This window comes from Hemitrygon akajei, chromosome 14 (assembly GCF_048418815.1).
Source record: "Hemitrygon akajei chromosome 14, sHemAka1.3, whole genome shotgun sequence".
NCBI lineage: Eukaryota > Metazoa > Chordata > Chondrichthyes > Myliobatiformes > Dasyatidae > Hemitrygon > Hemitrygon akajei.
Genome location: NC_133137.1, coordinates 30364448 through 30389454, shown reverse-complemented (window position 1 = coordinate 30389454; position 25007 = coordinate 30364448). Strand labels below are relative to the sequence as shown.

At 40.5% G+C, this 25007-nt stretch overlaps 1 protein-coding gene across 4 annotated transcripts in view; it reads left to right on the top strand.

Annotated features, from left to right (window-relative positions):
* Positions 1-25007, top strand: part of ttc28 (tetratricopeptide repeat domain 28) — an 891459-nt gene that overhangs the window by 73022 nt on the left and 793430 nt on the right. For all 4 annotated transcript variants that reach the window (XM_073065729.1, XM_073065727.1, XM_073065728.1 and 1 more), the window contains exon 2: positions 18146-18430. In XM_073065729.1, the coding sequence (XP_072921830.1) occupies positions 18146-18430 (285 nt within the window). The remainder of the gene's footprint in view (positions 1-18145; positions 18431-25007) is intronic.

The following is a 25007-nucleotide window of genomic DNA, read 5'->3' as shown; positions in this document are numbered from 1 at the left end:
TCAAAGGTTTCAAAGGTACATTTAATGTTAGAGAAAGGCATACAATATACATAATGAAATTATTTTTCTTTGCGACCATCCATGAAAACAGAGGAGTGCCCCAAAGAATGACAGTTAAATGTTAGAACCCCAAAGCCCCCCCAAGATCCTCCCCTGCATAAGCAGCAGCAAAGCAAAGATCACCCCCTCCTCCACCAGCAAAACATACCCCAGGCTCTCTCTCTGCCTAATGAGGGAAAAAGAGCTGTCCCCATTTCACATATGGTGGATGTGGAGAGGATGTTTCCTCTGGTGGGGGTATCCAGAACTAGAAGGCACATCCTCAAAACTGAGGGTCAACCTTTTAGAACAGAAGTAAGGAAGAATTAGCCAAAGAGTGGTGAATCTGTGGAATGCTCTACCACAAACTGCAGTGGAGGCCAACTCCGTAAGTATATTTAAAGTGGAAGTTGACAGATCCCTGATTGGTTGGGGCAGATGTATGGGGTTGAATGAGATCTGGGATCAGCCATGATGGAATGGCGGAGTGGACTCGATGCGTTGAGTGGTCCAGTGTTGCTCCTATGTCTTATGGTCTTATGCTGCTTGCCTTGTTGAGTTCACCCAGCACTCTGCAGGTGTGTGTACGTGTGTTGCTCAAGATTTCCAGCATCTGAACAACCTCTTGTGTTCATGATTTGCTACTCCACAATAAATCAAATTCTTCCTTCTGATGGATAACCCTCCATTTTTCTTTCATCCATGTGCCTATTTAAGAGACACTTGAATGCCAAAGTTCAAAGTAAATTTAATTATCATATATGTCACCAATCCTGAGATTCATTTTCCTGTGGGCATACTCAGCAAATCTAGAGAATAATAACCATAACAGGATCAATGAAAGGTCAACCAGAGTGCAGAAGAAAATAAACTGTGCAAATGCAAATATAAATAAATAGCAATAAATAACAAGAACAGGATATAAAGAGGTCTTAAAGTGAGATCATTGGTTGCGGAAACATCTCAATGGATGGGCAAATGAGAAAATCTGCAGATGCTGGAAATCCGAGCAGCACACACAAAACGCTGGAGGAGCTCAGCCGGCCAGGCAGCATCTATGGAAAAGAGTAAACGGTCAACGTTTCATGCCAAGACCCTTCATCATGATTCCTGAGTCAGGACTGATGATGAAGGGTCTTGGGCCAAAACATCCACTGTTTACTCATGTGAGTGTAATTATCCCCTTTTGTTCAAGATCCTGATAGTTTAGGGGCAGTAAATGTTCTTAAACCTGGTGGTGTGAGTCCTGAGGTTCTTGTACCTTCTACCTGAGGCAGCAGTGAAAGAAGAACATGGCCTAGGTGGTGAGGATAGACGCTGCTTTCCTACGACAGTGTTTCATGTCGATGTGCTCAATGGTTGGGAGGGCTTTACCTGTGATCCTGGGACAAATCCATTACCTTTTGTAGGATTTTCTGTTCAAAGGCATTGGTGTTCTGAATCTTGTCAGAGTTCCAAGGAAGTAGAACCACTGCTGTCCCTATAATAGGCTCTAATGTCCCTATTGTATCTTCCCCTCCCACCATCCCACCACCTCCGGCCTACCACTCTCTGTGTGTTTAAAAAAAAATCTCCTCTATTCACCTTAGAAGGAACTGCTCTTTGTGTTTAAAAAAAAAATCTACCTTGACATCTCTGCCGAACTTCCCTTCACATAGCTTAAAAGGATGTCCTGTGGTATTGGCCATTGCTGCTCTCGGAAGAAAGTGCTGGCTCTCCACTCTATGCCTTTTATAATCTTATACATCTCCATCAAGTCACACTTTAGCCTCCTTCGCTCCAAAGTGAAAAGCCCTAGCTCGATCAACAGAGGTTGATCACTTGGAAAAGGAAAACAGAAGGGACGTGATATTTGTAGAATTGTATCCCAGTGAGTGTCAATACTTCTAGCTCAAACAAAGAGGACTGACACCTCGTAATAAGTGGCAATAAGCAGAGCTGTGCAGAATCCTGCCTTTCACTAGTCCTCGGGCCTGACGCACACAGTCAGTGTGGGTTTGCGTGCAGCTGGAAGTCATTAGAGCAAATGGAATTCCCAGAATCCAGTGATGGTTCTTGCTTCTGTGCTGGGGATGGAGTTGGTGTGAAGGCAGAGTCTGCTCTTTTTCAAACCTATACTTTGCATTTTGGCTCCAGATGGTCAAAACAAAACTGGTTCCACTGCAGTTTGAGAGAAGTTGCTTACAGGACACTTTAGTTCATTCAGTGCATGGCAGGAATTTAATGGAGCTTTTTTTTTCTGCTAAACATGTGTAAGTATTGGTCTTACACAATCATAAGAACTGCAGAACCTGGATCGGGAGAGGGCCAAGTTCCTCCCCTTGGGCCTATCCTGCCATCCAGTAGGACCTGCTCTTAGCCTCAACTCTACTTTCCTGCCTGGTCTTCATAATTCTCGATCCCCCTGAAATCTAAATATCTCAGTCTTGAGTACACCCCATGATAGTCCACACCGCTCTCTGGGGGTAGAGAATTATTCTCCCTATCAAACAATAGTGAGAGAACCACAAATTGACCATTCACTCCTTCGTAAATGCTCTGCCATTCATCCTGTGACTTGAGTCAACTTTACGAATAAGATTTATTTGTCACACATACATGGAAACAGTGAACTGTGTCGATTCGCAACGATGACCAACATTGTGCAGAGGGCAGCCCACAAGTGTCGGCGTGCCTCTGCCGCCAACGTAGCGTGCCCACAGCGTTCTAACCCTAACCCTAATGTGTTTGGACTGTGAGAGGTAAAAGGAGCATCCAGAAGAAACCCTCAGGGTCACCGGAAGAATGTACAACCTCCTTACACACAATGGCGGGAATTAAACCCCAAACTGTGATGACGAACAATGCAATTGAGCCAGCTACTACTCTACTGTGCCACCTTGCTTTCCTGTCTCATTCCACTTTCCTGTTCCATCCCAAATCCATCAATTCACTCCAGGTCCAGAAATAAATGGATCTCAGTTTGAATGTGGAGAAGGGCTGGGTTTATGTTGCCTTCTGCAAAAGTGCAAGGACTGTCAACTCTAAGTTTTAAAAAAAATTCCTCCTCTCACCTGTTGAACCTGCTTTGTTGAAATTGTGCTCCAGTTCTTGACTTTCTAACCAACGAAAGTGGTTCTTGGCGTCTATCCAACCAGTCTTGTTCAGAGTATCTTGTGTCTTGATTTGATCACTTCATACGCTTCGAAACCCCAAGTGAAGTGTGGCAGTGACCCTAATATTTCCTTGTAGGACAAACACCCTTGAGCTAAGAACTAAGCTTCATCAAACCAAAGCAAGTATATCCAGCCTTTCTGTGGAAATATACTGGTGAGAACAGAGTGTAAATATCAGCAGGACATTGTGTGCACTGCCAATCTGCTCATGGTGGAACCACAACTTTATTGATATCTTCGGCAGAATTACAGTCCAGCAGACCAACCATGCATAATCTTGGATGACACCTTGGTGCTGTTGTAAAAGGGTGGTGCTCCTTTGAATCAAGCTCCAATCTTTACTCTCAGCTGGAACATTTCTTTATACAATTCAAATAGTAGGGGAGTCTAACTATGTTTGAAGATCATAGAAACGTTTATGGTTTTGAAGGAGGCCATTTTGGCCATTTGAGTTTATGCTGACATCCATGTAGAGACATCTATTCTGTTCTTGCCTGCTGCTCTCCTGACCAATATTTATCCTTTACCAAAAGCCAAAAGCAAATTATCTGGTGGTTGGGATGGGTTGAGTTGTTCTTAGTCCTTGGCAGTTTACTTGCAAGCATTTCGTCACGATGCAAGGAGACAGTGTCGGTGCGCTGATGATTGTGCCGTGTGTTCAGAATGTTTGGCCTTTTCAATCAGCTGAATGGACACCATTTCAGAAACTCAATTGTGATGAGGGAAGGAAATCTCGTCGCTTGCGCCGTGACTTTCACAGATGCCCTGTTGAATTTGTGCACCTATCGCACATGCGTAAGGTATGTAGGTAAGGTAGGTAAGAGAATTCCTAGAATTGCGGTTTTCTGCAAACAGTTCTGTAAAAAAACAAACACGAGGGAATCTGCAGATGCTGGAAATTTGAACAACAACACACACAAAATGCTGGTAGAACACAGCAGGCCAGGCAGCATCTATAGGGAGAAGCGCTGTCGACGTTTCGGGCTGAGACCCTTCGTCAGTAAAAAAACACATAGACTTCAATCCTATTTACGAGCCAATGCAGGCAAAATTCCTGACCACAACGCATGAAGTTCGCCCCACGGCATTCAGTGACAAGATTTCCTCCCTGCATCACAATTGAGTTCCCGTAATGACGAGCGATCAGCTGATTGAAAAGTATATAAAGGCCAAGCGTTCGGAGGATAGACCACAATCAAAATATATATCCTAACATGTTGATGAAACACTTGCAAGTAAATTGCCAAGATCAGAGAACAACTCAGCCACCTGAGCTACACATCTTCCGAATTAGTTCCAAATTGTCTGGTCTTTAACACTTTATTAAATCGTGGAACCCTGCAGTGTGTAGGTTGCTGTTGCATTTCCTGCCTTTGCAATGCTCATTACCCATCAGTGTAACCTGATTTATTACAAAGTATCATTACAATATAGAAAACTCAATTTAAATATAAGGCTTTGTCGTAACTCTTTCCATCATGTTAAGTGATAATTAGCTGAAGTGAAAAGATTGTTAATTGTCGCTGTTTACTTTCTGCTTTCAAGAAATAAGAATTTGAAAGGGCGGGACTTATTTAAATCCACGAGTTGATTATTTGCTTGTGATTGTTGGTTTCAACACCTGGTTGCTATAGGAACAAACCTCACTTGGGGGTTCTGCTTCTTATTGAAAGTACAGTACACATTTTTTTAAGATGCTGTGTAATGCCTGAATTGGTCAAATAGCTCTGTGACTTTACTTCCAGACACGGAAAGGAGTGTACAACATCTGTACTTTTTCTGAACACTACCTCACCTACATTTTTTTCTCTTTTTGCACTACTTAATTAATTTAGCATTTTTATATACACTTTGCAATACATAATAAAACTATTTTTACACACACACACACACACACACACACACACACACACACACACACACACACACACACACACACACACACACACACACACACACACACACACACACACACACACACACACACACACACACACACACACACACACACACACACACACACACACACACACACACACACCAGTTTTTATTCTTATGTATTGCAATGTACTCCTGCCACATGCCGGTGATATTAAACCTGATTCCGATTCTGAGGATTTTTGCTTCAAATCCCATAACCATTCCATTACCAAGGCATCCCCATCCAGCACATCAAACCCTCCGCTCAAACACTCTACTCGTTGGTCAGCAGCCTTCATAAACAATCTGACCATCTCTGGTTTCCCATCACTTTTACTGTATTGATTTCAGGACTGCCACACTTCCATGTTTCATTTTGGCGTAGGAGAGGTTTTGGCCCATCGCGACTGTGCCAATTCACAGCAATGTCGTTCCTCCAGCCATTTTCCCTGAAACCTTTTCTTCCCTCCACCCCCCATTCACATCCCACTCACACCAGCGACTAATTATCCTTCCAGCAACACTACCTTGGGATGTGAATGGAAGCCAGAGCTCCTAATAAATCCATGCCATCAGGGAAAGACATGCTGAAGACTGACTATAGACTCCAGTCATGGGGTGCGAATTCTCCAGAGTTGGCTTGTCTCCTCTTTGAAGGACAGATACTTGGATGAGTTACAGGAGGTCTGTTGCCTGTCATATAACTCTAAAGTGTGTTAATTCTTAGAAGAGTATATAAATAGCCTTGAATGAGGAGACCTTCAGTAATATTTGAAGGGTGTGCTACATCATCATAAAGCAATCCTGTCACTGTATAATTTTATGTTCATAGGCTTTGACTAAAGTGTGAAAGGAGATGATATTTAGATTCAAAGCAACTTGCCATTGGTTAATTCTACAAGTCAGAGAATTGCACTTCCACAGATGGCAAAAGTTTATACCATGCTATATTTAGAGTCCTCACAATGGCTGTGTCTTGTGTTCAATAGGTCTGCATAACCTCTTTTATATTCAGAGTTATTTATGAGGCAAGCTGGTTTCTTGCAGAACGCTCATGAACCACCTGGAGTGTAGATGTGAGGCTCAGCTGTGGAACTGGATTTACCAAAGCAGTGCCTGCACAGTCAGTTCTGTGGGTACTTGTTACAGGGGAGCATTTGCAATAGCGTTGTCCTGAATTCATTTACTGCACAGCTCTTGCAAGTTACTGCTGAAACAACTTTGTTCACTGATCCCTAGCACTTGACCTTGCAGTGGAGACAGGGTTAAATGACTGAAGAAGCAACAGGGAGAGAGTTAACTTTATGTGCACTCCTTCACTGTGAAATGTGTAATGGAAGCTCTAGACAAAATTTATGTTTTGATATACTTACTGCGCTGAGCTAGTGTTATTTTGCATCACTAGAGAATTCTAGTTGGGGAGCACACAAGGCAGTGGATGTAATTGAGGATGGTATTACCACTGGGAAAATGTTATGAGAGGGAGCCATGTACTCACACCTTCTGTTCCAAAACAGGAAGTTTTGATGGTGAGGCCCACTTTAACCAGTGTAAGTCGAGGTGTTTATTTCCTTTCCACTGGGATGAAGAAGTCACGAGCCTGAGTTTTACAGCTTCTCTTCCCCAATTCATAACTGCAACTTGACTCTGGATTGGGCAGTGGGGAAAGAGCAGAGTCTTTCTCCCTCTTTGTGTCTCTGGCTGTCTGTCTCCCTTTTTTGCTATCTGGCCCTCTCTCAGTATTTAATTTGCTCTCCCTCAATCACGCCTGCCTGTCTGCCTGCTTTGGTCTTCCTCTCTGTTTGTCCATCTCCTCTTCCCCCCACCCACCCCCCCCCCCACATCTCCAGCTCCAAGAGATGCAGATGCACCCCCATCTTGCTCATTCCTTACTTAGTGATGGTTAACAGACCTGGGTTACTTGCCAAACATAACTTGAAAGAAAGGAAAGTAATGCAAATGTTAGCAAATACTGATATAAGGGGGCTGCCGATTACTTACTCTGAATTCGGGGCTTCTGGATCTGGAGTTGCCTTTTATTAAAGCAGATCAGAAGCTTTAGATTTGACGATGATGCATTTTTGAGGATGCTCAGGGTCTCTGTTGACAATTTATTCCCCTATCTTTACTAAATTCATTATTAACAATTTGAGATTGTGTTGGAATCTCATCTGATTTCATCTGGTAATTATGGCAGTATTAGAAATTACATAAAAGTTACAGGTCAAAAATCAGGCTTTTTGTCCTAACAAGTGTTTAGCTGTGCACAGTATTTTAGAATCAGAATCAGGTTTAATATCTCTGGCATACTGAATGTCATGAAGTTTTTTTGACTTTGTGACAGTAGTACCATGCAATGCATATTAGTGAAAAAACAGTGAATTACAGTAAATATATAAAATAGTTAAGTAAGTAGTGAAAAGTTAGAAATAAAAAAAGTAGTGAGGTAGTGTTAATGGGTTCAATGTCCGTTCAGAAATCAAATGGCAATGGGAAGAAGCTGTTCCTGAGTCAGCGCGCATCTGTCTTCAGGCTCCTGTACCTCCTTCCCGATCGTCGCAATGAGAACAAGGCACGACCTAGTTGATGGAATGTCCTTAATGACAGATGCCACCTTTTTGAGACATTGCTCCTCGAAGATGTCCTGGATACTACAGAGGCTAGTGCTCATGACAGAGCTAATTTTACACTTTCTGCAGCTTACCTTGATCCTGTGCTGTAGCCTTCTCCCCATACCTGACGGTGATACAGCCAATTAGAATGCTCCCCACAGAGCATTTCTACATCTGTAGAAATTTTCAAGTGTGTTTGGAGACATACCAAACCTCCTCAAACTCCTAATGATATATAGCTGCTGTCATGTCTTCTTTGTAGTTGCATTGATATGTTGGGTCCAGGTTAGATCCTCAGAGATTTTGACACCCAGGAATTTGAAATTGCTCACTCTCTCCACTTCTGATCCCTCCATGAGGACTGGTGTGTCTTCCCTCATTTTATGCTTTCTGAAGTCCACAATCAGTTCTTTGGTCTTACTGACATTGACTACAAGATTGCTACGACACCACTCAACTAGCTGATATATCTCACTCCTGAACACTCTCACGTCACTGTCTGAAATTCTGTCAACAATGGTTTTATTGTCAGCAAATTTATTGAATTTATTTATATATTACCTAAATAATCTACAAAGTTTTATCTGTCAGTGAGATTAGACTTTTGCAAAACATGACTTTACAATTGTCAGTATGCTTCAACAACTTCAGCACAAATCATTTCTATTCACAGTGGGGAATTAGTTATCTGTATTTCTCAACAAATTGTAGATGACAAATACCAATATCCATGGGGGGGAGACTAAATAAGGTATTTGTTTGAGGTTCTGTGTCATGAAGATGTGTCAGCATCAACATCTTGCAAAGTATTGAGACTGTGAGGAAGTTATCGGCAAATTGATAAAGGATCGTGGAATAGCATTAAATAGTTTAGTTTTACTTCAATATTTCTTCATCTCAAAAGCACATAATTCCAACTGGTCAGGAAATTAAAGATTCTTCGCTGTCTTCCAGTGATAACGTAGCCTTTCTTATGTGATGTAGTCATCTTCACATTGAGCTCCCTGTTCCTTCAGCACCAGATTCCAGCTCCATCTCAATGGACAACCTTGAGCTTCCTGTTCCTGCAGTGTGAGGTTCCCGCTCCTCAGCGGATAACCTTGGCATCCCTATTCTCATACACTTTTAATCACTTTGATTTGATGCCTCTTGATTTCAGGAGACTCCTCGGGAAATTTGAAATAGTATTTTAGGTTGTTTGCTTCCAACTTTTTTGTTTTTCTTCCTGTTCAGGGTCTTGCTCTAGAACAAGGATTCCCATTCTGGGGTCCATGGACCCCTTGCTTAATGGTATTGGTCCATTGTATATATAGGTTGGGAAGCTCTGGAATAGAAGATGGATAATTCTTTCTTTGAATTGTACGTATAATGTATGTTTGATATAATTAACCATCTGGGCTGATGATCGATACTAAAGGCAAGAAGTGCCTCTGAACGTCAGGCAGGATGAGTTACGAATATTGGAGAGAGAAGTTTAAAATTGTATTTTGATGTAAAAAAATACTCATCCTTTATGTTTTGCATTGCTTCTGTGTAATCAAGTTTGATTTTTCCTTAAGGCCATTAAACTTGTAAAGTCCATGAATAAATTTGGATAGTGTATTTTTAGCACATGCTCAAAGTGAGATATGTCTCTTGGGCTTATACTAATAAACCTTTGGAAAGAAAAGGAAGGAAAAAGCTGTTCTAAGTTCCTTGCTGGTCATTGATCTGGAATGTTAATTGTTTCGCTCACCATGGGTGTCTTATCTGCTGAATATTTAAGCAGTTTCTTCTTTTAATATTGTGATATTTAGAAATGAAGATGGTCCCCTGCACTTAGACATAAGCATTGAGTTTTTGGTCTTCTGTTGGAAGTGCTGAGAGTACACGCTGGTGGCGTGGAGACATGATGCTTTGTCTCTGATCTCAGTACAAGCAGACCAAGAAGGGACCCCATGCAGGCAAACGTGAGAATTTTTAGAAGCATGGTTTTCTGATAACTCTGCAAACAAACATATTGAAATAGACGCTGTTTACGAACCCCTAAGAGCCAAAGAAAAGCAGGTCGATAGAATTCAATGGTCAACTGAAAAGGTAGTCAATCAGAACCGAGACAAGTGAACGGTTTATATAAATGCAATCACTCCCAGAAACACCAACAACTGTTCACTGAGAATGTCACTCTGATTGGTGATGAAACATCTGCAGGCTAATTGCCAGGCTCGGCGAACACTGCAATATCAAATGCTGAGAGTTTGATATATTCCTATACTTGGCTGTGAAATCACTAAAGGGGACAAGGAATCTCAGAGAGAGAGAGTGGTGTTGGAACTAGGGGAGAATTATGAGCTTGCAGTGTACAAGCTAGCACCCAAAGAACAAATTTTGAAGCTGTTTTATGAATTTGCTATTCATATGCCTTCGGCCATAAATCTGCAATGTCAGCACATGATATTCACACCCATATGTAGCAAGATCAAAGTGATCTTCAGGCATGGGTTGACGAGTGACAAGAAACATATACTCCTCAAAATTGCGAAACTATGTCCACTTTCAATAAGAGAGTGTCTAATCATCTACCCCAAACATTCAATGGCATTATTATTGCCATCAAGGTCTTGGGGTCATTTTTGACAAGAAATCCTCCTAGGGTAGCCATACCAGCAAATTAGAACTGTTTATCCTGAGGTGACTGACTCACCTCCTGACATCTAAAGTCCTTTTAACCCCTGCAAGACACACATCAGGAATGTGATATAGTGTTTTCTGTTCGTCTGTGTGAGTGCAGATCCAACAAGACAAAGTTCAAAGTAGATGTTATTATCATATATTATTATTATTGTAGTACATATGTGTCACCATATACAACCCTGAGATTTGTTTTCTTGTGGGCATACGCAGCAAATCTATAGAATAGTAACTGTAACAGGATCAATGAAAGATCAACCAGAGCACAGAAGACAGCAAGCAGTGCAAATGTAATTATAAATAAATAATGAGAACATGAGATGAAGAGTCCTTAAAATGAGATCACTGGTTGTGGGAACATTTCAATGATGGGGCAAGTGAAGTTGACAGTAGTTCTCCCCCTTTTTTTCCAAGAGCCTGATAGTTGAGGGGTAGTCATTGCTCTTGAACGTAGTGGTGCAAGTCCTGAGGCTCTTTTACCTTCTACCTGAGAAGCGAGAAGGGAGCATGACCTGGGTGGTGGGGATCTCAGATATTGGATGCAGCTTTCCGACAATGGTCACTCAAGACCTTCCAGCACAAAGTAGATCACTTGATTAGCACCCTCCTAAGTATCATTCCCTCTACACGGACTACTGCAGTGTGCATCATCTATAAAATTCAGTTACCCACACATGATACTGGGGCGTGGCCTTCCAGATATACAACCTCTACCGTCAAGAAGGATAAGAGCAGCAAGCATGCCATCTGTAGGTTCTCCTCCAGCATTCATGAAGATAGCTTATCACACATTCTCCAGGGCAATTAAGGATGGGCAATAAATGCTGGCCTGGCCAGCTATGCCTTGATCTCAAAAAACATGTAAAAGAAAATGTTTCTTTTTATATTCAATCTTATTTTCACTGAGTTATCAAACTGGTATATTTCATACACACTCTTTTCCTACCTCATCACACTTTCCATCTCTTTCACTGTCCATGGCTTGCTGATTTTAGCCACTCTGCATTTGTCTGGTGCTAGTGCACCTCTACTTCCTAAAAGTGTGATTATATTTGGATGGACATTTTTTTATACGGATGTAAAATTTTGTAAGGATTAAACTTTGCAGAGATTAGACAAGCCAGGCTAACTTAGTATTTAGATTGTTGAAAGGTGATTTGATTGGAGTTTTCAAAATGCTAATATTAAATAGTTTTTGTCTATTTAACATTTCCGTGATGAGTAATTTTGTATATATGTTGGCTGATTAAGCATTTTGGTTCATTTAAATAATTAATTACAAGGTGTATGTAAAAATATGTGAATTGCATAAGTCATCACGCTACCACGTGATATGTGCTTAAAGTAAACACGAAGTTAGACTCACAGTTCAAACTCCTGTGTCTTCCTTTCAATTAGTTTAATGTTTTGAAGTTACAAACAAAACAGAATTTCTTTTCTTTTGGGACCCAGCACTATGAAGTTAAACTTAGAGCCAGCTTCTCGGTGAAGAAGTTGGGGAACTCTTCCAAGTGTAGAGGGTGGTAGAACTTCGGAGCGTTCTACTCCTCAGCAAAGGTTATTTCCAGATCAATTATTAATTCAAAATGTGAGATCGATAAATCAAGCAGGAAAAAGTTGTGCATGCGGTGTTGAGTCATAGATTAGCTATCATCCCATTAATGGTCCTAGATTTGTTAATTCAAAATGTGAGATCAATAAATCAAGCAGGATAAAGTTGTATATGTGGTGTTGAGTCATAGATTAGCTATCATCCCATTAATGGTCCTAGATCTGTTCCAAATGGATTTATGTGTATCTCCAATGCTGTTAGTACACGCCACCTTTACTTAAGATATTGTCACCCTTTGGATTGTCAGATTTTGTTTGGCTGAGGACAAAACTTGCATTCTGCATGCATCATAGAACATGGGAGGAGGTGGTCTGGCCCACCTTTACAATTCAACTGCCAGGACTTAAGAACTTTTTTTAAAGCTATTATTAATGCTTTTTGAGTTAGTGATTTAGATGCATATCATATTATTACTGAGTTAAGTATTGTATGTAATGAGTTTTTGCTACAACAAGTGTATGGGACATTGGAAAAAATGTTGAATTTCCCCATGGGGATGAATAAAGTATCTATCTATCTATCTATCTATCTATCATTGTGTCACTGACTGCTCTTTTGAAAGGTTAATCCCATTCCACCATTTTTCCCATTTATCCTTGCAGATTGTTCTCTTTTAAAACAATGGCTACTGCTTTGTGAACAGATATCCACTCCCTGTTGTGTATTCCCAGTATAAATCTATGCCCTATGGTAATGAACTAGTTTGTAATTCTTTATCAGTTTTGTGACTTTAAACAACTCTATCTTGTGTCTTTGAGAAGGGTCTCAGCCCAAAAAATCAACTGTTTATTCATTTGCATCGATGCTGCTTGACCTGCTGAGTTCCTCCACTGTTTCATGTGTATTTTACCTCTATCCTCTGCTCTCTTGACCTTTGCTGCAATGAGAATGAACCCATTTTCTGTGGCTGAATAACATTGAAGAGAAGACGGTGCAGGCTATATTTGTCTACCACTAGTGGTGTTCATAGGTTCGAGAGTGGATGACGTGTTATTCTGTCAGGACAACAGATTGCAAAAGCAAAGTGGATTTGTTATCAAAGTTCATACATGTACTACCTTGAGATTCATTTTCTCCCAGACATTTACAGAAAAATAACAAAATACAATAGGATTTATGAAAAACTACATACAGACGAATCTCAAGGTTGTATAATTTATACATACTTTGATAATAAACGTACTTTGAATCCTAAATAAGGACTGACAAATAAACAAAGTGCAAAAGAAGACTAATTGTGCAAATAATATCGAGAACATGACTCATAGAAATCTTGAAAGTGAGTCTGCAGGTTGCCAATGTTTTTTTAAAAAACTTTTTTATTGTGTTTTCAAATAGTTACAGAATAAAAGTGTGTGAAAAAGAAAATGTTACCCTTCCCCCCTAACATACCTATTGAAAAAAAGAAGAAAGAAAGAAAAAAAAAGGAGTGCCTGGATATCGGAAGATCCCCACATGCTCCATGGAGTTCGTAATAACTTTAGTATATATATTTATTTATTTCCCCAAGTAACCAATTATTTCATCTTCGGAGCACCTATATATTTAATCCTGTCTTTTGTAAATAAGGGCGCCAAATTTTCAAAAATGTTTCATATTTATCTCTTAAATTATAAGTAATTTTTTCAAGTGGAATACAGCCATAAATTTCTTTCTTCCAACAATCTATACTTAAATATGTATCCGATTTCCAAGTAACTGCAATAGCTTTTTTGGCTACTGCCAATGCAATTTTTATAAATTCTTTCTGATATTTATTCAATTTGGATATCGGTTTTATCCCTTCAATATCACCTAGTAAAAGTAATATTGGATTATGTGGAAGTTGTATTCCAATAATTTGTTCCAATAAAACTCTTAAATTTGTCCAAAAAGGTTGAATTTTAGAACAAGACCAAGTAGAATGTAAAAAAGTACCAATTTCTTGGTTACATCGGAAACACTGATCAGATAAATTTGGGTTTAATTTTTTTTTGTGGTGTAATATATAGTTGATGTATGGGTTGCCAATGTTAGAAAAAATAGTTATATTTAAAATTTAATTTAAGATTACTGCAGTATATTTAAATTTGCAAAGCAAAACACAACTGAGTAATTTTAAACATGAGATTCTGCAGAGGCTGAAAATCTTAAGCAACACACACAGTTTTAACGAACAATTATTTTAAAGTTGTTGTCTAATGTGTACAGTAATACTTACTCAAAATCACCCGGTGTAAACGTAGATGCATCTACATTAACATTGCCTCCAAACAAAACGTGCATTATCTGCTTTAAATAGATCCTACGTCCAACATGAGTTTCTGGCATTAAATGGTGGTTGTTTTTCTCTGCACAGTAATGGTTGCATTTCAAAAGTACAGGAATTGTTTGAAATGCTTTGAAGTGTTACAACACAATGCTCTGTTTAAGAACACTTTATTAAGGCACATTTGGGAAGCATGTTGCTCTGCAATCCTGTGCATCTCTTCAGTTCTACTTGCCGCAGGATGAGCTCAGTGTTAAAAATGCAAATTTGGTAATTAAAGTTAATTGTCCTCTTGATTTCCTCGAGTGGGTGGGAGAGAGCAGCGGTTTACATTAAAGTAAATGAATCAAGGACAGCTGAAGGGAGGTAAAAGGTCATTGGTTCTCTGCACTCTGGCATGTTTTCTGTCCTTCCTCAAAGTAGGACCACCTGGTGTTGTTGGGAGCGCGGTTTAGTTGCTATGGTGTAGCTTTTGGTTACCATAGCACTTTGACAGTGTAATTGGTAATGTTGTACATCTTTTAAGTTAACGAGGAGAATAATTTATCTGTGTCTGAGTCCCATAGTGCTGTCTATCCTTGAAAGCCCATCACTGACTGTTTTAAAGACGGCTGATTTTGTGGTCACTGAAAATTGTAAAACCAAAAAAAATTCAAATCTGATCTCCAAAAATAGCCCGAGGATTATGATCCCATGCCAGTTCCTTCCTTCTGAAGATTTGTGCAATAATGTCTGAGATAAATCAACATACTGTCTTTTTTTACCACGGGCAAAGTAAGATGGAACTGCCAAAAAGAATTTTATGTGAATGGCGAGTTTCAAATAAACAGCTTCTGGGGCCAACAGCATTATTATAGGACATTGTTTTCAAGTTTCAGTTTATTACCAGTTTGGGTGTTGCCTTCAGTTGTTGACAGATGACAGGCAGAACCACAAGTGGGATAGAAGAGAAAGTTGGAGGAGTGGGAGAGGACGGTGATGAGAAGGTGAATTTAGGTCATGTGCATGCATTTGTGAGTAGTCAGGTAGAGGGAAGCTAATTCTCAGAACTTCTAATAGAACATGAAATTGATTAGGAGAAACCAAGGAAGGAATAATTTGGGGAGGGAGATGATTTGCTGCAAATCACAACCATCAGTACTCAATCTAAAAGTACTCTGGCACTTCTGAACTGGTTACTCAAGTTTAGGCATACTTAGCCAAAATAGAATTGGCATGAAAGTTAACTTTTTTTGGTAGCAGCAGCACAGTACATTACAAACTTGACAAAAGTTTGACAAACTTAAACAGGTGGTGGTGTAAGGGGCTCTTTCCTTCTGTTAGCTTGCAGGTCACCCTCGGGCAAGGTGTAGCACCTGCTTAGCACCCCCCCACCTCTGATCAGGATCATGTGAAGGTGGTGAATGGTCGTATATGCAGTTGGTGCATATCACAAGACCTGGTTATGTGACCATTTTCACCAAGCAGACAATCTCTGAAGAATATTGATAATGGCTGTGGTCCCCCGTATTGTAAGGACACTGCCCAGAAGAAGGCAATGGCAAACCACTTCTGCAGAAAACTTGGCCAAGAACAATCATGGTCCAATCAAGAACACTCATATGACATGGCACATAATGATGATAATGATGCATAAGTTACACAAAAAATAAACATAATGACATTTGTGCAAGTTGAGAGAGAGGAAGAAGAAATATGGTCAGAAGTAGTGTTAAGGTTGTTAGGTCAGTTCAAGAACACAACAGCAGTTCAAAGTAAATTTATTATCAAAGTACGTACAGCAGGTATTGTCACCATATACTACCCTGAGATTCATTTCCTTGCAGACATTGACAGTAGAACAAAGAGATGCAATAGAATCAGTGAAAAACTACACACAAAGACTGACAAACGACCAGTGTGGAAAAAAAGACAAACTGTGCAAATACAAAAATAATAATAAATAAGTAAATAAATAGTAATGAGGATGCGAGTTGTAGAGTCCTTGAAAATGAGTTCATGGGTTGTGATCAGTGATCAGTTCAGAGTTGAGGTGAGCAAAGTTATTCACGCTGGTTCAGTAGCTTGATGGTTGTAGGAAAATAACAATTCCTAAACCTGGCGGTGTGGGACCAAAAGCTTCTGTACCTCCTTCCCTATGGCAGCAACGAGAGGAGAGCGCAGCTTGTATGATGGAGGTCCTTTATGATGGATGCCGCTTTCTTGTGGCAGTGCACCTTTCCTGTTGGCCTGCTCAATGGCGGTGGGGGAAAAAGCTATTGTTAAACGTTGAGGTTGTGAGATTTCAGATTCCAGTACTCCTGCCTCAAAGCTGCCCTGACGCACAGGCCAAGGACACGAGATGATGTGTAGCTGCATTGAGTCTGCCGCGTCACTTGTGCTTATCGAGAATTTTAACAACCTACATTTCAGTACACGCCATCTACTTTGGATGTGCAGCCATGAAGGAAGAATGCTAAGAGGAGATAATCATGTTTGAAGCTTGTAATCTTTAATTGCCTAAGTTTTGGGGAAGCGTTTTGATTATTGATAATTAAATTTGTTGCTTTTTCCAGAATGCTATTGCTGTTCACTAGACAGAGAAAGTGGTGGCAGGTCCAATAATATCTTTTCGGAAGAACTTGGGTAGGTACTTGGAGGGATAGGGCTTAGAAGAACTTGGGGCTAGTTGGATAAGTACTGTGGACTTGTTAGGCTGAAGGGCTATTATTTTTGTTTTATTTTATTGAGATACAGCACAGAGTAGGCCTTCCACCTCTCGATTTAATCCTAGCCTAATCACGGGGCAATTTACAATGGCCGATTTACCTACCAACCAGTAATTCTTTGGACTGTGGGAGGAAACCATGGTGATGGGGAGAAAGTACAAATCTTTACAAGCAGCGGTGGGAATTGAACCTGGGTCACCTGTACTGTTAAGTGTTGTGCTAACCATTACACTTTTGTGTTGTATTGCTGTATGACTCTATGACACCAGTTAACTGTGAAAAATGACCTTTGGAATCACTGAAGGTAAATAAATGGAAAGAGGTTTCAGTGGAAATTGCCTGCATCAATACAACCCCAGGTTATTATCTATTCTTGATTGTCCTGTGGATTTTCAGTCTTAATACAAAGAAAGTGTGGTGTATGTGTTTAGTTCTGTACTTTATTCGGTCATAACCCACCCATTCTTTTTCATTGTCCAGAGCAGGGGTCCCATACTATTTTAATGCCATGGGACCCCTACCATTAACTGAGGGGTCCATGGATCCCAGATTGGGAACTCCTGGTCTAGAGGAATGAGGACACAAAGCTTATATAAAGGCATTTTGTTTGGCACTGAACCTGTCTGAGGTGAAAAGCTTTTATTTCTCGGATATTGCTTTGTTGAATTATGGATTAGTTTTTAAATGATAAATTTTAACATAGCATTTTTTCCTAATGCTTGGCTTGGCTCTTTAAGCCAATCTAGAGGGCATTAGTAACCTCTGGATCTGTTCTCAGTGATGCGGTGACTAAATGAAACCTGGGCTTGCTTGAGTTGGTGCATTACTGGTGCCCTGACCAGCTTCACCGTCACTCAGTACTGACGGGACAGGTCATAATTACATCAATGGCTGGGTGGATCTTGTCTGCACCTAATTGGGAGCAAGGAACCATCAGTCAGGCCAACTTGTATTTATGTAGTTCTCTTTCATGTAGCAAAGATCACCCCAGGTCTGTACTTCAGGCCATCGTCACGAACCCTCTGCTCTTGGAACATAAATAACAGATGGAGCTTGCTTGGAATGTATGGTGTAACAGACTGGGCAATATCCATGGGATTATACTCAGTAAGAAATTACACTGTGGGGAAAGAAATGCTCTTGTTTCAAAGGAAAGCATTGATGGTTTTTTTCTGTTGTAGAGCTCCGTCTTTGAGGAAAGCCTAATGCGCAGAATCTCTGGGAGCAGCGGCATGCACACTCTCAGCAAAGCTGCTTTCATCGAGAAGGTCCGCGAGAGCAACGTGGCGTGCCAGAATGGAGACTTCACCACCGGCGTCCAGCTCTACACTGAAGCCATTGCAGCTGACCCTCAGAACTGCATTCTGTACAGCAACCGGTCGGCTGTGCTGGTGAAACTGAACGAGTACGAGAAAGCTCTGGATGACGCTGTCAAAGCACAGCTTTTAAACCCAAAGTGGTCAAAGGTAGGACTGTCCCCTCACCTTCCAGAATTGATGAACCCGCACCACTGCTGCAAGATCATTCTCTTTTTGCCAGTCCTTTCATTAGATGCTGAAGCTCTCCCTGTGTGACTGGCTGGTCCAAACCTGTTGATCTGAATGCGATTTAATTTGTCATGCTAATGTAGGAAGTTTGAGGAATGACAGAACGTAGTAATCTAATTTTGATTTATGGCTTTCCACATAATCCTGGTGGGGCAGGCAACAGAAGGACTGCAAGTTGTGATAGTGATGCTTGGAGTATCATTCACAGTCTTGAAACCTGACCTGAGCACTACTGAATTACTCAGGTTCTGGGGTAGGAGAAGAGTAATATCTACTGAATTACTCAGGTTCTGGGGTAGGAGAATGGCAAGATCAAATGAATTACTCAGGTTCTGGGGTAGGAGAAGAGTAATATCTACTGAATTACTCAGGTTCTGGGGTAGGAGAATGGCAAGATCAAATGAATTACACAGGTTCTGGGGTAGGAGAAGAGTTCTACCTACTGAGTTACACAGGTACTGGGATAGGAGCATGGCAATATCTACTGAATTACAAAGGTACTGGGATCGAAGAGTGAAATCTACTGAGTTACACAGGTCCTGGGAGAGGAGCATGGCAATATCTACTGAATTACAAAGGTACTGGGATCGAAGAGTGAAATCTACTGAGTTACACAGGTACTGGGAGAGGAGAAGTGTGAGATCTCTACTGAGTTACATAGTTACGGAGGTAGGAAATAAGTACAATCTACTGTTGTCCTTGAGCAACTCACGACTAACATTTTGAAATCCTCGCCTCACCCGGAACCCTTGTGACACTTTATGGGTGAAAAGGTATCAGGAAAACTCTATAGGGTGAGGATTTCAAAATGTTTGTCATGAGATAAGTGCGCTTGGGGTGAATCTATCCCAGTTGGTTGAAAATATTCTTGATAATGAGGAACTGGTGCACATCATTGGGCCTTTGTGCTGGGTTTTGTTTCATGTAGGATTGCAGTTTCTCAAATATCACAGAGACTGTCGGGAGTTGTAATTTTATAGTAATGAGAATGGAGAGAGCACATGGGTGTCTGGCAGCTGTGTATGGCTGTGCTGTACTCATGACTGTACTGATTCTTTTGCTGGCTTTGAATATTAATATTTACTGCCTTATGGACACTCCTTCTCACATTTGTTCAATGTATTTTGTTTCAACAACATTTATTTAACCTTTCTGACAATTTCTGGATATTCAAATATCTAAGTTTCATCTGCATATTATCTTCTGGTGCACACTTAATGTGTGATTTTTTTTGTCTATTCATATTTTAAAAATTTAATTAGAATGCCAAAATTGCAGTGTTGGAAGCTGTGATGATAGAACATTTAGTTTCTGTGGGAGCTGTAATAGCTATGAGTGATAACTAGTTAATAGGTATAAGTGATAACTAGTTAATTGCCTTTCTAACTTTCATACTCAGAACAGGCAGAATTTCACTTTTCTGGACAAGAATAGTATAGCTTCAATGCTCAGACTGTCACTACATTGAACACACCATTGTTGTGAGTTTGTCCATTCTCAGGGACACTGCAACAAACCTGAAATCAACGATGAATTATATTTTGTTTTTAGTAATTGTTTAGAATTATGTTTAGTGAGCCATTCCACCTCAGCAACCCCCGGTTTACCCTAACTATCTCGGGGACAATTTGCAATGACCGATTCAGCTACCAAGTACGTCTTTGGACTGTGGGGCAAAACCAGAGGACTTGGAGAAAACTCTCATATTCCACGGGGAGGACATACAGAGACTCCTTGGAGAACAGTGCTGGAATTGAACTCTGAACTCTGGAATGCTCCGAGCTGTAAATGTGTCGTACTAACTGCTATGCTACCATGGCGCCCGAGTATCATCTTTATATGTCTCTTTAAAAACGCAAACACGAGGAAATCTGCGGATGCTGGAAATTCAAGCAACACACACAAAATGCTGGTGGAACGCAGCAGGCCAGGCAGCATCTATAGGAACAAGTACAGTTGCCGTTTCGGGCTGAGACCCTTCGTCAGGACTAAACGGAGGGTCTCGGCCCGAAATGTCGACTGTACTTCTTCCTATAGATGCTGCCTGGCCTGCTGCGTTCTACCAGCATTTTGTGTGTGTTCCTTTATATGCCTCTTTGTTTCTTTCACAGCTTGGCTTCATATATCATTTAAACTGAGAATAGTGTTCTCGTGTTCAAAACCACACATTGCTTCACATCACCATTGCATTTATCTTCTTACCTGCCCATCACCTCCCTCCTGTGCTCCTTCCCCTTCCCTTTCTTCTGTGGCCTTCTATCCTCTCCTTTCAGATTCCCCGTTCTCGAGCCCTTCATCTATTTCACCAATCGACTCCCCTTTCACCCCCTCCCCTCTCCCGGTTTCACCTGTCGCCTACCTAGACCTTGTACTTCTTCCTCCCCGCCTTCCACTTTATGCTGACTCCTCTTTCTTTCCAGCCCTGATGAAGGGTCTCGGCCAAAACATCGACTGTTTACTCTTTTCCATAGATGTGGCCTGACCTGCTGAGTTCCTCCAGTATTTTGTGTTGTCTGTTGCTTTGGGTTTCCAGTATCTGCGGATTTTTTCATGTTTGTGCCAGTACATTTATTATGATAATTTGAGTCAGGGTAAATTTCTGCTCATGTGGTGAAAATTATAGTCTTGGGCCTTTAGTGAATTGTGTCATCTGCATCCATTCAACTGCTTCAGTTTAGTTGTAATTTTGTATTTTCTGACATTACTTCATTCCAGTTTAGTTGAGAATCTCAATGTCTGTCTTGTCAGTTTTCACTAATTCGATATTTAACATGATTAATATTTCCCCCGGTTAACTTCCGTCACAGTTATTATAGCCATGTCTTCATTTAAGCTTGAATATCTGATTCTCCTTTTCATTTTGACCCATTGCTCTTAGATTAACTGCATGTTTATATTTGTCTGTTGTGTTTGACACCCTCAAGTCATGCTCCTAAAAACCCTGTCATCAATCTTTGTAGTCACAATAGAAGCTGATTTCACAGATGAATCTGTGAAATTCATTGCAGACAGCTGTGGAGGCAAAGTGGTTGGGTATATTTAAAGCAGAAGGTGATAGGTTCCTGATTAGAATGGGCATAAAAAGTTTTGTGGAGAAGGCAGAAAATGGGGTTAAGAGGGATAATAAATCAGCCATGATGGTATGGCGGAGCAGACTTGATGGGCCGAATGGCATAATTCTTCTCCTATGTCTTATGGAGGTCAGTTTTAGAAGCAATGGTAAATTCCACCAATAAATGCAGCTCTTCATCTGTACTATTGTGACTGCTTCTTTGGCACATTCAAATGTTTTTCACCATTGATCACTATTTTACATCGAAACAGCCATTATTTCCATTGTAATGCATCAGTTGTGTCTCAGATCAAAGCTGCTTGCTCATGAAGTGACCTTGATCAAGTAAGCGGAAAACATTATTAACTGATTTGAATTTGACAAGTGTTGGTGATGGATGAATAGCATGAATGATTAATTAACTTGCTTTTCCATTACGGTCTTTTAGCATTGCATAAAAAATCCCAAACTACTTTTAAAAAATTGCTTCATTATCTTGAAGTTCATTGGCAGATTGGTATGAAGGAATTGTTATTGTTGCTGGGAGAAGGAAATCTTCAGTGATAGCTACTAATATGTCATTTGGCTGAGATAGAAGCCAACTGAAAGGCATTGGCCTTGTAGAAATTCTCATTGCTCACTGCAAGGCTGCTGGAAATTGACATGTCGTACCCCAAAGGTAGAATTATGTCAGACTGCTTGTGTACTTTGTTTTTGATGTGCAGATATGATTCAAACCCTTTTGGTTACTGTTTTGGACACCAAAGCTATTGGATATAGAAGTCTTTCTTCAGCAAAAACAAGCAGTGGGCTTCATATTCAAGACACTTTTGGAAGAAACCTGCTTGACCCAATAATACACGACATTTTTAGATCAAAGGTAACAGCAGGACAATTCTATAGTTACAATGTATCTACAGTGCTTCCTTTGAATTACGTATAATTTTCAAACATCTCCTTTCACACCCAGACTGCCAAAATGAATGTGAATCAGCATCATCTCTCTCTAGCTGGGTTCATGCCTATGCAGCCATCGAGTGAATGGGTGTTTTCTGGTTTCCAATCAAACCCAGTCTGCAGTTCCAGGAAGACAATTGTTCAGAGTTGCATGGCAAATTCAAATCTGGACTGGTTGCTGTTGAAATTAATATTTCAGAGTCAGAATGAGAATCAGGTTTAATATCATCAGCATACATCATGAAATTTGTTAATTTTGCAGCAGCAGCAGTACAATGCAATACATGATAAATATATTTAAAAAATGAATTACAGTAAGGACATACAGTGTCTATAAAAATATTTGCCCTCTCCCCTGGAGGTTTCGTGTTTTATTGTTTTACAACATTGAACCAAAGTGGAATTAATTTGGCTTTTTGTGACGCTGCTGAACAGAAAAAGACACTTTAATGTCAAATTGAAAAGCAGATCTCTACAAAGAGATCTAAATTAATTACTAATATAAAGCACAAAATAATAGATTGTTAAAGCATTCATCCCCTTTAATGTGATGCAGCAAACAATCACAATACAGCCAATTGGTTTTAGAAGTCACATAAGTAGTTAAATTGAGATCACAGTGTGCAGTCAAGGCATTTCAAAAATTGATTGTAGTAAAAATACGCCTGTATCTGGAAGGTCCAACGGCTGGTGAGTCAGTATCCTGGCAAAAACTACACCATGAAGACAAAAGAACACTCCAAGCAACTCCACGAAAAGGTTATTGAAAAGCACAAGTCAGGAGATAGTCAGAAGAAAATTTCCAAGTCACTGAATTCCCTTGGAGTGCAGTTAAGTCAATCATCAAGAAATGGAAAGAATATGGCACAGCTGTAAATCTGCCTAGAGCAGGCCGTCCTCAAAAACTGAGGTACCATGTAAAAAGAGGACTAGTGAGGGAGGCCACCAGGAGACCTATGACTACTCTGGAGGAGATGCAAGCTTCAGTGGCTGCCCATACAACAACTGTTGTCGGGTGCTTCATCAGTCGCAGCTTTATGGGAGAGTGGCAAAGAGAAAGCCACTGTTGGAAAAAAAACTCACATGAAATCACAGCTAGATTATAAGATCATAGGACATAAGAGCAGAATTAGGCCATTCAGCCCATCGACTCCTCTGCCATCCCATCATGGCTGATCCCAGATCCTGCTCAACCAGAGTTTGCCAGAAGGCATGTAGGAGACTCTGAAGTCAGCTGGAAGAAGTTTCTATGTCTGATGAAACCAAAATTGAGCTATTTGGCCATGAGACTAAATGCTGTGTTTGGTGTAAGCCAAACTCTGCACATCATCAAAAACATACCATCCCTACTGTGAAGCATGGTAGTGGCTGCATTGTGCTATGGGGAGCTTCACTGTAGAAGGCCCTGGAAGGTTTGTGAAGGTAGAGGGTAAAATGAATGCCGAAAAATATAGCAACTTGATGTGAACTGCAACTTGAGTGAAGATTTGTTTTCCAGCAAGACAATGACCCCAAGCATTAAGCCAAAGCTTCACAAGAATGGCTTAAAAACAATAAAGTTAATGTCCTGGAGTGGCCAAGTCAGATTCCAGACCTCAGTCTAATTGAGAATTTTCAGCTGGACTTGAAAAGGGCTGTTCACTTAAGATCCCTATGCAATCTGACAGAGCTTGAGCAGTTTTGTAAAGAAGAATGGGGAAAAATTGCAGTGTCCAGATGTGCAAAGCTGATAGAGACTCAGGGCTGTAATTTCTGCCAAAGGTGCATCTACTAAGTACTGACTTGAAGTCTAAATACTTATGCAATCAATTATTTTGTATTTTACATTTGTAATTAATTTAGATCCCTTTGTAGAGAGCTGTCTTCACTCTTTCATGAAAGTCTTTTTTTCTGTTGAACAGTGTCAAAAAAGCCAAATTAAATCCACTGCTATTCAATTAGTAGAACAATAAAACATGAAAACTTCCAAGGGGGATGAGTACTTTTTATAGGCACTATATATGTATGTTAAATAGTTAAGTTAAACTAAGTAGTGCAAACTCAGAAATAACTAAAAAAAAGTAGTGAGTGTAGTGTTCTTGGGTTCAGTATCCATTTAGAAATCAGATGGCAGAGGGGAAGAAGCTGTTCCTGAATCACAGAGTGTGTGCCTTCAGGCTCCTGTACCTCCTTTCTGACTGTAACATTGAAAAGAGGGTATGTCCTGGATGCAGATTGGAAATAACATCTCCACCTCACTGACAATTGACTTTGGGCACCACAGTATGTGTGCTTAGCTCACTGCTCTGCTCTCTCTATACGTATGACTGTGTGGCTAGGCACAGTTCAAATGCCATCTACAAATTTGCTGATGATATAACCATTGTTGGCAAGAATCTCAGATGGTCACGAGAGAGCACACAGGAGCGAGATGTACCAGCGAGTTGAGTGGTGTCATAGCAACAACCTGGCACTCAACGCCAGGAAGACGAAAGAGCTGATTGTGGA